The sequence below is a fragment of the Ambystoma mexicanum genome, chromosome 4p, assembly GCF_040938575.1.
Source record: "Ambystoma mexicanum isolate Mex_15411 chromosome 4p, UKY_AmexF1_1, whole genome shotgun sequence".
Classification (NCBI taxonomy): domain Eukaryota; kingdom Metazoa; phylum Chordata; class Amphibia; order Caudata; family Ambystomatidae; genus Ambystoma; species Ambystoma mexicanum.
Window position 1 is genome coordinate 12,538,776 of NC_090927.1, and position 14,997 is coordinate 12,553,772.

A 14,997-nucleotide genomic window follows, 5' to 3' on the forward strand; every position below is an offset into this window, starting at 1 on the left:
GGTAAAAATATCCACTTTCCGCCCGTTTTCTGCGCTGTTAGCTAATGAGGAATTCGGCACTAATGGGGAATTACGGCCACACAGCTTCTCGTGATCTGGCACTAATAGCGCCGGACCAAGCAGCGGTAACGCTAATAGAGTTGGACTTATCCCGCCGAAATTACCACAGGGATACCGCCCAACTTGTGATGAGGCGCCAATTGAGCTGATTCTTAAAACACCAATTTGACCTGCAGATACTTAACCGATTTCTTATGTATATTTTCAGTCTACATGTGTTGTGCATTGTATTGTCTTGCTGTGGGGCTCATGCCCTGATACTAGCCCTCTATCCGAAAAGGGAAGCCAATCTGCTTGGCCTCATTACCATTGGTACTGTTTTGGACTATCGTGGTGGGCCCCCTGCGCTCCACTATCCTGGTGGGCCCCCTGTGCTCCACTATCCTGGTGGGCCCCCTGCGCTCCGCTATCCTGGTGGGCACCCTGTGCTCCACTATCCTGGTGAGCCTCCTGTGCTCCACTATCCTGGTGGGTCCCCTGTGCTCCACTATCCTGGTGGGTCCCCTGTACTCCACTATCCTGGTGGGCCCCCTGTGCTCCACTATCCTGGTGAGCCTCCTGTGCTCCACTATCCTGGTGGGTTCCCTCTGCTCCACTATCCTGGTGAGCTTCCTGTGCTCCACTATCCTGGTGGGCCCCCTGTGCTCCACTATCCTGGTGGGTCCCCTGTGCACCACTATCCTGGTGGGTCCCCTGTGCTCCACTATCCTGGTGGGCCCCATGCCCCCACTATCCTGGTGGGCCCCCTGTGCTCCACTATCCTGCTGGGCCCCCTGTTCTCCACTATCCTGGTGGGCCGGGTGTGCTTCACTATCCTTGTGGGCCGGGTGTGCTCCACTATCCTGGTGGGCCCCCTGTGCTCCACTATCCAGGTGGGCACCTTGTGCTCCACTATCCTGGTGGGTCCCCTTTGCTCCACTATCCTTGTAGGCTCCCTGTGCTCCACTATCCTGGTGGGTCCCCTGCGCTCCACTATCCTTGTGGCCCACCTGTGCTCCACTATCCTGGTGGGCCCCCTGTGCCCCACTATCCTGGTGGGCCTCCTGTGCTCCACTATCCTGGTTTGCTCCCTGTGCCTCCACGACACTGTGTTTTCCCTATTTGAGGCATCATGTTAACACTGATCTGTGCTCTGTTCCCGCAGATATGATTGGATGTATTGCATGCCCCGCAGAGCAGTGGTCCAATGAGAAGAGAGATGCATGCATTCCACGGACCCTAGAGCTTCTGTCTTATGATGATCCTATGGGTGCCATCTTAACTTCCGTCACAGGCTTCTTCTTCTTCCTCACTGCTGGAGTGCTCGGAATCTTTATCGCATTCCGTGACACGCCTATAGTTAAAGCCAATAACCGGGATCTCAGTTACACCCTGCTTCTCACTCTCATGCTGTCCTTCCTCTGCTCTCTTCTGTTTATTGGACGGCCTTCCATGGTGACCTGTGCCCTGCAGCAACCAGCCTTTGGTGTCGTGTTCACTATTGCTGTATCTTCTGTTCTTGCAAAAACCATCACAGTTATCATCGCCTTCAATGCCACGAAGCCGGGCAGCAAGCTCAGGAACTGGGTGGGAACCCGAGTGTCGAGCTGTCTGGTGATTCTCTGCTCACTGGGGGAGGTGGTGGTCTGCACGGTGTGGCTCCTTTTCTCTGCCCCGTTCCCAGATATTGACACTAAATCTGAACATGGCAAGATGATCCTACACTGCAACCAAGGCTCTGTATTTTTCTTCTATGCCGTGGTTGCCTATATGGGAGCTTTGGCTCTTTTGAGCTTTGTAGTTGCCGCTTTAGCTAGAAAGTTACCAGACAGTTTCAACGAGGCCCAGTTTATCACCTTCAGCATGCTGGTGTTCTGCAGTGTCTGGGTCTCCTTCATCCCAGCGTATCTGAGCACCAAGGGCAAGTACATGGTGGCCGTGGAGGTGCTTGCCATCCTGGCCTCCAGTGGTGGACTGCTGGGCTGTATCTTCATCCCCAAATGCTACGTCATCCTCCTGCGGCCTGAGCGGAACACCAAAGAGTACCTAATGCGGAAACAGCCAAACACCTGAGACCTACTGCAGCTGATCCTGGTAGTGTGTGGGTATTCAGTGCTCAACCACCACGCACAGGATACAGCATTTACCCAACAGGTTACATTGGTGCCAGTGCACAGGTTCTCTTTTGTGATATCCTTCTTTATTATTTCCATTATGTGTTGCTACTGACTTCTGCAATTGTATTCGCTCTCCCCTCTTGCTTCTCCACTCTTTTTTGACTGCTTTCTCTCTGTTCTCTCCTCCTCCCCCTTTGTCCGTTTTCCTATTTCCTCACCTCCTCCCCTTACTTTCTTCTATGCACTTGCTCTATCAGAATTGTCCCTGGACCTAGTATGATAGCAACCGTGTCTGTCTCCTCCCACACCCCTTACTTGTCCCCCCCTCCAGCACTATATGAAATGTCTTCAGGCCTAGTACAATAGTCGCTTGTTTTGTCCCCCCCTCCCTTTCTGCACCCCTCTCCCTCACCTTTTGTTTTTCTCCGGCTCTACCAGAAATGTCATCAGGCCTAGTACGGTAGTCGCCTGTCTGTTTCCATTTCCTTCCCACTCTCCCCCTCCCTTCCTTATCTATGTCTTAGCTCTTGCACTATCTGCAATGTCCTCAGGCCGAGTACGATAGTTAATTTCACATCCTTACTGTTCATGGCCTGTAAGAATGTCATTGTATTTTCCCTTGTTCCCTACCCTGCCTTGAAGCGCTTTGAAACACATTGTGTATAGGCGGTATATAAGTAAACTATCATATTATATCATATTGACTGGTTGGAACACTTAAACTGCACCCTTTTATTAAAGATGTGAACCGTTGTTTTGCTTTTGTACCTTTTTGAAATGCCTGACTTATTAAGTGTGCTTAAAATCATACGCCCTGCAAGGGGCGGAAGGCTCAAAACATGTACATCACGACATAGTTGCAGATGCCATCACACTGCACAGGGGGCACTCCACTGATATGATGGGTTATTCATAACACGCTTAATACCCAGAGGTTTCTAAGCGCGGACCCGGGGATCGAACCTGTGTGGCTCCATGTCGTCTTGCTTCCAAGGCGAGCACGTTGCCGCTGAGCTATCCTCCCGAGACACTGCCTGATTAATGATCCCTTTTGTCATTTCAAAATTACTTTGTCCAATGATTGGCAACATAAAAAATGCCTATTTCATTTGAAATCAACAATTCTGCTCCAATGAATAGCCAGAATTTGAAAGATATTGATTACGAAGGGTTTGAAAGCCCCTGTGCTGCAGCTCCTGGTGGGACTCCATTTCCAGCCTAATAATGAAGTGGGGCAGCCACACAGCACTGTCTGGGGTACATATGAGGTTGAATATACGCAGACAGTGCTGTGTTGTTTAGCTGCAGTCGCACCACACACCACGTGAGCGCAAGTACCACCCGAGACAGATCATCTAACATGCCATCAGTGCCTTGGCAGTGACGTAATGGTCACGTTCCACAAGGCCACTGGCAGTGCTGGTAATTTTAGGTTGGCAGGTAAGATGTGACCCAGTATAGCACACAGCAGTACATTTTGTTTTTGCATAACACAGGCAATTGTTGCATTGCAGCTTCGCTTTTGCCAGCATTGCGGCACATAACATTGCATTGCTTGCATGCACTGCACCTCAGAGAGGGCGCAGCATATTATTCTTTATGTAGCACATTGGCCCACGTCTGAGCCCTGAGCACGACATGCAGCAAACACTGCATGGCACCTCATCCCCGCACACACAGCCCATTCTGTAGCACGACTACACACAATCAAGTTCACAGGACCATCTCACACAGCACACACGCACAGCCCATCGCGTTACATTTTCTTTCATGGCACACATGTGCATCTTTTATTTTTGGTCGTTTTTAGAACACAAAAGGCCTCATTATACATTGGCAGGTCTGGAAAAAAGTGCCGGTAACAACGTGTAACGGCAGTTTTCCCGACCGGCCAACTACAAGTTTGCCGCTAGAGTGGTGGATTTACCTCCAGCTAAGAGCTGTAGGTGTATCCGGCCCGGTAACATCATTGCTGGTAATACAGCCAAATCCGCTCATGGAATCCTATGGAACTCAATGGAATGGAGATTTACTGGCATTTCTGCCACTTGGGATCTGTCGTGATACCGACAAACTCGTAATGAGCCTTCAGTGTAGAGCACATATTATTATGTCTTGTGTTTTGTAGGGATACTATAAGGCTTCATTACAAGTGTGGCAGTCCGGAAACAAGCTTACCAGCACCCTTGTTTCTGAACCGCCACACTACGAGTCTGCCTGCCGGGGCCGTTGCATCCGACAGGTCTGATAGTGCCGGGTGCATCGTTCCCAGTAGGCTGAATCGTCACGGATGCACTGGCATCGTTAGCAACAGCGCCAGTGCTTCCGTCTCCCCTCTCCCATATGGGACTCTATGGGAATGGGGACTTACGAAATCCAGCTCCTGACTTCCCGCAACTTGTAATGTCCTGGTGGCACGGGGAAGTCAGGTGCTGGATTTAGTGTTACGTGTCGGTGGCAACCAATCGGTCGCACCTCGTAACATCAACCTCATAATTAGGCCCTATGTGCTATGACCACGAGTTTCAGCATTTTAAGTAGACCTCAGTTAGAGGTATGCAGCTGTTATTATACTGTATTAGGCCATAGTTTTTAGTTAGGAGAACTGCAATGAATTTTCATTTTGTCCTGCAAACAAGATGAGAGCACAAATGCAGGTGGGGAAGGGAGGTGAGGTAGTTGCCAGCTTCTTATTGCAAGGCAAGCATTTCTCAAAGGAAGAAATGCTTGGTCCCAGACAGCAAATGCTGCCTCATCAGATAGAGAGAGAGTACATCATGTTTGTGAAGGCCACAGTGAGGGTGGGAGTAGTTCTCAGGCAGCCACAATGTGACATAGGCTGAATAATATGGAGAAATGAGCAGAAATGATGGTCTGGAAGCAGTGTCCAGCAGTGCACCTGTCACATTCTTTTCTTGAAGGCCAATGATTGCAGGGAAGCTGCTAGAAGATGGTGTACCAGGGTTGGCAACATGTATCAAGATAGGGAACTATATTGAGAGCAGGTGAGCATGGTGGGAACGGGGAATGAATAGAGGAGGTATGTACCATGTTGGTTCGTTGCTCATTGGTCCATCTTGGTGGGACGTTGCCGTCCCAATTATCTGAGGTGGCATGGTCTAATTAGAATGAGGCCCTTGTAAAGACAAATGTAACCCAAAACTCGAAGACAAAAATAATCCAAAGGACCAAACACTCACTGCACCTCTTTGCAAAGGAAAACAAGGTTTATTACATGCAAAAATGTCTCAGATGGTCCCGTAGAATCGAACTGATACAAAGCTCTTCACGCCCCAAGGAGTAACAGGTTATATATCAGAAAACCACAAATCAGCATACATACCACCACCCTCATTGGCTACCACCCATAGAACATGCTCATACCCCCCTATGGTCCCTGGACCTATTGACCAGACCATATCTAAACCCATTTCCCTGTCCACGTGGCCCACACATCATCACTATTAAGTCCAAGTATGGGATTGGCTAACAGGTATATTTATGCACCAATAAATCATTACTGTCACGTGATTTGCACCCCTACGATCCAGACACTATCAGAGTAAAACTGGCGAGGCCAACTCTGCTTTGATAAGACAATAGGCCATCTCATTAAACCAGACACAGCAACGCACACAAGCTGTACTCCAGACGGTGTACTGCATTTATTGGCAACCCCCAGTTCCTCAGAAATGACATGACCAAGGCACCACTATTGAATCTGAATTTCAGGGATTTATTTACTTTTGGTTATGCGTGCACTTGTAAATCAAATGGGATGACTGCTCCTTGGGTGAGGGCAGTAGTGCTCTAAATCTTTGCCTGGTCTATTAGTATCACAAAATTCATGCCCTATTCTCATAAATGCGTCCTTCAAAGGGGGCATCCCTAACTGCCCTCCACAGCTAAAAGTGCATTCCCATTATGTTCAGGTCCTGCATCCGGATACAATTAGCGTTTATCTATGCACCGCGGGTGCCTCTGACCTCAGCTTCTCTCTCTTGGGGAACGGAATGGGGATTTGTCGCGGGACTGAGGTAAACAGAGCTACAGCTCCACAATCAGGGCCTACATTCTATTCTGTTTGTTGTGTACTAGGCCTCGAAATCTAATATGGCGTGACGCCTACCATGTTGACCCACTGACCTCGCTCTTACCACAGTACTTTTCTGACTCCATCTTCCTCCTAACTCGCATCTAATACCTCACTGGAACCGTAACTTTGTGTACTACTTCTAAACACAGGGCCTTTACCACACTGCTCTATCTATCACCTCTGCAATTGCAACATTAATATATGTTTTGCTCCTTCTGTGTTGCTAAATGTGGTTATCTAATAACTCACTACCAGTAATATGTGTGCCTTCTGCCCCTCAAAGCTCATCCTGCTCACATTGTGGTACATGGCAACGTGGCAATATATTCTTCCCAGCCTGAACCTTTTTGCCTGACTAGGACCCTGTTAGTGTATCCCAACATACCCCCTTTAGTTACTTAAACATTAACTAACCCTGCTGCCTCCTTTCATCTATAGTCATCATCTTTGGGTACCCGAACCCTACACACATGATGTGAACTCCCCCGTTCTTGAGCGTATTCGTCCCAAGTGGCCATAAAGTGCCCATCATAAAGCAACACCCCCCATCTTCTGCTTAGTCACCCCAATGATCTACATAGTTCTCTGGGTCAGTTGGAGGTGTGGACAAGGTGCCCGGGGGTCTGAGATCCTGCTCTACTCTCAGCATCCTTGGTTTTACAACCCCATCTATCAGTCTGGGTGTTTTGTGAGAGGGGAACAGAAGGCCAGTACTACTATGGCTCTTCATATTTTTATTGCATTAGCCAGCGAGGTGTGTATCCAGGAGAAAAGATAGCTGAACCAATCGTCTTGTTCTGCTTCATCCATCTCCTATACTATCTGTGTGTGCAATTCTGTTAAAGTGGCTATGGCCTCTGTGAGGGTTCCATTTTCCTCATCGTGGGCAGGTGGGGACGTGCAGCAAGAAAGCCCATTCTTTGCACACATGCCACCAGTGCTGTTATTAAATCGAGGACATATCTGTTTTATAGGGTTGTAAGTTTTATGGCCCTCATTTCCTCTTTTATGATGTTAAACCCTTTCAAAGTTCAATTTATTGTTTGTAGCAACTCCCATCTAGTTATTTGTAACCATTTTGCATGTGTTGCTGTTTGCAAACTGTGAGTAACGAAAGATGTAAAGAGCACTGCCGTCCTGTTGAAAAACTGATGCTCATTTGGTATGTCATCATAAGCCTCTACTGATTCAGCTGAGAAATAATTTTCTCTTTTACTGTGTTCGAGAGACCTTTTAATTCTTAGGTGTGCATCCATTCGAGGGAAGTCACCAATTTGTACCTCAATCTGGGATACTACTAGGGCTGGTGTATTTATTAGTACTATGCAACATAGGCCTTCCCACTTCGGGGGCAATTGCATAAAAACTTTGGAGCCAGAAGCCCAATAGTGGTCCTTTAATACGGCTGTTCCTACTTTCAAGCCTGGTACATCAAAAATGCATCTGCACCCAGTTTTCTTTCCGACATTTACTGTACCATTGTTTCAGAACCATGGGGTAGCATTTTTATGATGAGGTATCTGTATTCCGTGATAACCTGGGTATCACTGATCAGGCCCTGGCCTGGTTGACCTCCTTTCTTACTGACCGACCCTTACAGGTCCAATTGCGATCTTTCCTCTCTTCTATCTCTCTATCCACTTGTGGTGTTCCCCAGGGGTCTAACCTCTCTCCCTGGCTTTTCAACCAATACCTGGCACCTCTTGCCCACTGCATCACTTCCTTCTGCTCCAATATTCAGTATCATGCGGATGACACCCAGCTTTCCTTGAGGCTCCCCTCAGCCGCCTCTTCTCCTTCTCTCATTCCAGACTGTCTGACCGCCATTCAGGAATGGTGTCTTATCAATGATCTCTGCCTTAATGCCAGTATGACTGAGATCCTCCTCATCGGAACACCAGCTCCCTCTTTTCCTCTCTCTCTCTGGCTGCCTACTCTGGGTCCTCTTCCTGCTCCTACCTGTGAGGCTAAGAACCTTGGGGTCATCTTCGACTCCACCCTCTCATTCCCTCCTCACATCTCTGACATCTCTAAGAAGTCAAACTATCAACTGCATCTCCCCAGAAGTATTCTTCCTTTCCTCTCCTTCCCCCAGAAGCTCACTGTCTCCAGAGCTCTGGTTCTTTCTAGGATGGACTACTGCAACAGCCTCTTTCTAAATCTGCCTGCCTATACTCTCCGCCCGTTGCAACCTATTCAGAACAGGACTGAGAGACATGTTCTTGGCCTCAAACCCAGTGATCGTATATCTGCAGGAGTGAAATCCCTGCACTGGCCCACAGTGGCTGCGAGGATTAGGTTCTAAACTCTCTGTATTGTCCATAAAGCCTTCTCGTACCTGGGGCCTTAATACCTTCAACTCTCTCTTCCTAAATAACTTCCTTCTCGAGCTCTTCGTTCGTCTGCCTCCAACTCCCTCAGGGTCAGTCGCTTCTCCAAGCAACGAGTTGGCGGTAGATCTCTCTCTTCGACTGGAGCCGCCCTCTGGAACAGCCTCCCTGCCTCCCTGAAACTTGAAGAGAACCATCTCCAGTTCCGGTAGCACCTCAAAACCTTTCTCTTTGCATCTGCTTTCTCTCCTCCTCTCCCCTGCTGAACCTGTGGCTGAAACTGCACTGGTTACCTGGCCACCCTCCGATATTGGGCGCAGGTCCCCTCCACCGCCAGTCGCATACCTGCACTGCCTTCCTGGCAACCCCCGCTCTCTGGACTGCCGCTGTATCCCTACAGTCCCTCCACCTGCACTTGACACCGGATGTCTGCACTTACCCTTGCACTTGCCACCAGCTGGCCGTACCTACTATGCTATTAGTCAATTATCCCATGTACTGCACTCTCCCCTCCCCCTCTCCCTTGCCCTTTTCCCCCTTCCCCTTCCCATGCACTTGCGTGATCTGTATGACACGTGGCCTAGTAGAATTGATGTTTGTCTTCCCTCTGTTCCCCCTCCCTTGCCTCATCGCGCCTTGAAACACTTGTGTATAGGCGCATTATAAATGTCATATTATATCATATCAAATAATATCATAGATGCACTTTCGACATCAGTGAGAGCTCAAGTGGGAGGAGAAAGGGATGTACTCATGCAGCTTCCTGTCACCATGTAGAGCCAGTTGATGGTCTGAGCCGGGCTGATTGCGTAGTGCAATTAATGCTAAAGGAAGGCAAAGGAGCCAGAGTCACTTTTAGTTGAGACATTCACAAAAACTGTTTGCTTGAGGGTGATAAGCAGACAAAGATGTATGCTTAATACCCAACATAATTGTGATATGGTCGAACACTTAATTTACAAAATGCAGTCCATTATTGGATAGGACTACCGCGCACACTCCCCAAAGACCTCATGTATGAGGGGTTCTAAGCTATTTTACTGAAGACCGTTTCATCAAAATATGTTTCTATGCGGAGCCTATTTTTAAAGGCATTTCTGCAATGCAGTTCTATTTCTGAACATAAAAGCAAGCATCAAGCACTATGCAAGTGAACGTCACTGAAGGGCAGCAGTAGAATTCAAAATGTAAACAGACATGTTCCGTAGAAGAGCAGTGATCCATTTGTTATCATGAAAACTGTGTTGAATAGAGTTTGCAGACATGAGAAATGACAGTTTAGCCTAGTTCAAATTATAGTTGTGGTCTTATTACACTGTTTTTTTTAAATGTGCATGTTGAATCTTTTTTGTAATGGGGTCCCCCATGCCCCCCCTTAGTATCCTCCCACCTGCCCCGGCCCCACAACCCACTCACCACCCCCACACCCAAAAAGTTGGGAATAAAAATAAGATATTTAAAACTGAAATGACTGTGATTATTAATAAAACAAGGCTTGCTTCTCATACAATTTACCAAAATACCATAATAAAGAAATGAGTAAATAGATTGTGTCACTGCTGGTGACATGACAATGTTATCTGTGAATAAAAGCATGACGCCTTTTAATACAAAATGCACCTCTGATGTCTTTTTAATATGATTGCCCCTCTATGTTTTGTGATAAATAAGATGTAAACATACCACTAACAACCTCCTTAATACCAAATCAATTTTGATATAAGTAATTCCAGCTAAAAACACTTCACAACTAAACCGCAGCAGCCTTCACAAATCATATAATTCCATCAGTTCTTGTCATAGACATCTGCAGTACTACCCACTAGCACCCTCCGCCGCCTCCAGCATTCCGAATCAAGTTTATTTCCACTTACTTTCATAATTCTGTATTTTCCTCCAAATGGCCAGTAATCGGGACAGGGAAGCAGAGTAATCCATCTCTGCAGCAACGGAGGTCCAATCTGGCATACATCGGAGATGGGATCTCTCTCAATAAGTGGGGCAGCGATCTTATCGTGGAAATGTGCTTGCGATGTGGGCGAAGGCAATGCATTTTGCACATAAAATGAGACAGCACATTGTGAGTAGGCGATACAAGAACCCCATACTGTAGGAGGAACTTTGCAGCGCATGTGGCATCAAGATGTGCGGATGGACCTGCTGCAATCCATCGGGAAAAAGGACATACGACTACTAACATGTACCTGATGCCGTTACAAATTTGGATCATGTCTACCTAATCTATATGAAAATGCTGAAATGGTCCAGTAGGACAGGGCATTGCTCTTCTCACTGTTCACAAAGTGTGTCCAGCAGTGAATTGTTGAAAAATCAGACAATTGAAAACAAAATCCACAACGTGCTTGGTCAGGTTTGGGACAAACCAGTCATCTGCAATCCGTACTGGAAGGCATTCTCTAGATGTGTGTGCTGGATGATGCAGTTGGTCTACTGCTACCTCAAGCACCCCTAAAGGCATAACTCTTTTCCTGGTGCTGTCCTGCCACCCCTTTGCATCTGTTGGGGACAATGAGCACCCCCTCTGTTTCCATAATTCCTGCTCTTCTGGTGGATCTCTTCCCTGAAGTGCTGTGCTATGGGCAATGTGTTAAACCCCTCTTGTATTTCCATATTGCGTACACATTTTGGCTTAATCGGTGCTGACTCAAAATCAGATATTTTGGGGAAATATGCTGCTCTTTGGCTTCAGGATCGGCAGCCTTTTTACCGTGAAAAATCAAGTCTGCTCCTTTGGTGTGTGCTGCACACTTCACCAAAGTGATTGCCAATGGGAGCTGTAGTGCCCTCAATAAGACTGTGCAATAATGGCTCATGCTGCACTTGTGTGCCATCTGTGTGCTAGAAGCCTGTTTCAAGTGCCAAAATTAAAGCTCTGCTGCTTTTGTTGAGAAATGTGCTGCCAATCTGGCACTTACCACTGTTTCAAATGTACCCATCAAGTCTGCTTTTATCAATGTGGTCCCACTGTTGTCGCTTGCCCATGCTCTTGTCTATCAATGAGGAACCATCAATGAAGAGGATTGTCCCCTCTCCTGGGGCATTTTCTTTAACCTGTGGTATCTCATCATAGAATTCAATATATCTCTCCCCCCAATGGCTCTGCTATGAATGTGGTCAATTTACTCATGTGCTTTTTAAGAATTGCTAATAGGGCATGCTCCACATATGTCATTGCACATCCCATGGTTATGTTTGCGGATTTCGCAATCTCAAAGGTTGTTGCTGCCAATGCTTGTTCACCTGGGTAATGTCCTCTCATCAGTGGATCTAAATTCCCACTGTAAAGTTATAATGGTGTGTGTCCCACAGTAGTTTTTTTATGCAAGGACAGCTGTCTTTACTACCCCATTTGAATGGGAGAATAAAAATAATTCATTTTGCATTGCAATCAGGGATTCCTAATATAGGCACTCTATTTATAGCTAATTTCAATTCATCAAAAGCATTTATCATTTCGCCTGTCCAAGTGATGTCAATGTTTTCTCTCTGCACTTCTTTAAGTGCTGTTAAACGTGGCTTCACATCTGTGCAAAGGCACATGCCCAGCAATAATTACAAAGTCCTAGGAGTTGCTGTAATCCTTTGAATGTATCTGACCGGGGTGTCTTCATAATTGCGTGTGCTCTTTCAGGGGTTACCTTTCTTCCTTCCTGCGATATCAGCTGGTCTTCCAGATAATATTGTATCTTCTCTTTGTCAACCTTGTAACCCTTCTTCGCTAACACTGTCATCAGCTGCACTAAGTTGTTTCTGCATTGTTAATTTGTTTTGGAGCACATTAAAATGTTATCTAAGTATTGTTGTACTGTGCTGTCAGTCTGTACATTCCCCAATTCCATCTGGAGCACTCGATTGAAGACCAAAGGTGACTCGCAGGATCTCTGAAGTAAACAAGTATGTTATAACTTAATTCAGCGATAGATAAACAAGGTCAAATCTTGGGACTCTTCATGGAGTGGGATCGAGAAGATGGCATTCTTTAAATCAATCACTGTAAAATATTTGGCTTTGGACAGGATATTACATAAGAACGTGGCAGAGTTTGGGACCAATGGGAACTCTGTCTCAACAATATAATTCAGGGGTGTGAATCCTGAATAAATCTCCATGACCCCCGCGTCACTTTTTTCACTGAGCACACAGATGTGTTACATTGGGACTCTGATGGAACCAATATATCTTGTCTCATCAGGGCAGCAATAGTATCATAAATACCTTTGTCTGCTTCTTTTGACATTGGGTACTGTCTCACCCACAGTAAAATAGTTCCTTGCTTTAATTATTATTTTGACTGTCCCCACTCCCTCAGTAAATCAACTTCATATGGGCTGTTGGTCCACAATGAATTTGCTACCTGTGCAAATCTTCCTGGTGGAAGGTTGGGGTATTTTTTACTATTGACTTTCTCTGGGATATTTCTCTGTTTTCAATTTTTAGCTTGTACGCAAGACTTATACAAAACATCAATGCATCGTCTGAGTCATCAACTATAAACAAATTGGGCGTTGACGGGGCTTTTGACTCCTCACTGGTTCTTCAAGTTTAGCCACTCTGTGTCTCTCTCTAGCCCCGTGGCGCTCATGGGGCCTCTTCCTCTCCACTCTCCACTCTCCCTTCATCTTCAAACATAGTATTGTCACTCTCATCTCCTTCATCTTCCTCCCTGTCTTCAAAATGAAATCTTCTGAGGAGACTTGTTATGAACTTTGCACTCATCACCTCCTCCAGTACCTTTCTTACCGCACTTTGTGAGGACACTCTGCTCTCTATCATACTGCCAGTACCATCCCCTGTATTGCTGTACTAGTTACTAATCCTCCTTCTTTGTATTGCCTCTCCTCCTTTGTCTTGAAGGGTGTGCTGTCTAAGGATCTCATCTACCTCCTTGCAGCGTCTTCCTCAATTCCTCTCTCTTTCTCGCTTTACCTGTCTCTGGTCCTTCTCTTTGTCTGGGAGCGTATGTCCCCGGATAATCTCATCAGCTTCTTACCTCTGTCTCTCTCTACTTCTTTCTATTTCTCATTGTCTTCCCTTATGTCTTTCTTCTTCCTTTCTGCATTCCTTCTCCTTTCCCTTTCTCTCTCGTCTTCTCGTTTTCTCTCCTTTATTTATTTTAATTTATTTTATTGTGTATCTATAATACGCCTATACTGTAACTGGTGTTTCAAGGCGCAACAAGACAAAAGGGGAAGGGGGGAACAGTGATGAGGAATAACATTAAACGGTCCCACCAGGCAAATGTGCAAGTGCAGTAACAAGAAGGACAAGCGAGTGGGGGATGCAGTGGGCGGAAGTGCTGGCCAGAGCGGAACGTGCAAATACTTTTTATTTATTTGTTATTTATTGCAGCATTTCTAGCAGTGCCCAGGCCCCTGAAGTGTCACAGCGCTGGGTACATTATGTGCATATTGTCAAGTTATAGGAAGCATGCTTGTCAGAGCCATGCCCCATGGTACGGGGGTCTACATCAAATATGTAGGTACAGGTAGGTAAGATGCAACATTAGGAAGGGTGCACCACATGGGAAAGACACACCACATGGTACAGGGGGCTACATCACATAGGCAGGACTAAATAGGTAGTACATCAAACGGCTGAGAGTGTGAATCCGGTGGTGACAGGTAGGTTAGATACACCATACAGCACAGGCTAAGAGTGTCAATCCAGCTTAGAGCTACCTGGTTACATCAGGTGGGTTGCAGACATAATGAGATGTGTAGGCAGTATAATGCTGCTAGGTCTCAGGGAAGGTGTAGCACGGGCTACGGGGGTTGCAGGCAAAATAAAGCACAGGATGAGAGTGTCAATCCAGCTTAGAGCTACTTGGTTACATCAGGTGGGTTGCAGACATAATGAGATGTGTAGGCAGCATAATGCTGCTAGGTTTCAGGGAAGGTGCAGTACGGGCTACAGGGGTTGCAGGCAAAATACAGCATAGGCTGAGAGTGTCAATCCAGTTTAGATCTACTTGGTTACATCAGGTGGGTTGCAGACATAATGAGATGTGTAGGCAGCATAATGCTGCTAGGTCTCAGGGAAGGTGCAGTAAGGGCTACAGGGGTTGCAGGCAAAATACAGCACAGGCCGAGAGTGTCAATCCAGCTTAGAGCTACTTGGCTACATCAGGTAGGTTGCAGACATAATGAGATGTGCAGGCAGCATAATGCTGCTAGGTCTCAGGGAAGGTGCAGCACGGGCTACGGGGGTTGCAGGCAAAATACAGCAGAGGCTGAGAGTGTCAATCCAGCTTACAGCTACTTAGTTACATCAGCTGGGTTGCAGACATAATGAGATGTGTAGGCAGCATAATGCTGCTAGGTCTCAGGAAAGGTGCAGCACAGTCTACGGGGGTTGCAGGCAAAATACAGCACAGGATGAAAGTGTCAATCCAGCT

The 14,997-nt window shown here is 46.7% G+C and overlaps 1 protein-coding gene across 1 annotated transcript in view; it reads left to right on the forward strand.

Annotated features, from left to right (window-relative positions):
• The window catches only part of LOC138452683 (vomeronasal type-2 receptor 26-like), a 61,949-nt gene extending 59,534 nt beyond the window's left edge, over window positions 1-2,415 (forward strand). The window contains exon 4 of the mRNA XM_069605030.1: window positions 1,205-2,415. Coding sequence (XP_069461131.1) covers window positions 1,205-2,112 — 908 coding nt within the window. The 3' untranslated portion in view covers window positions 2,113-2,415. The remainder of the gene's footprint in view (window positions 1-1,204) is intronic.
• Window positions 2,416-14,997: the final 12,582 nt, after the last annotated feature.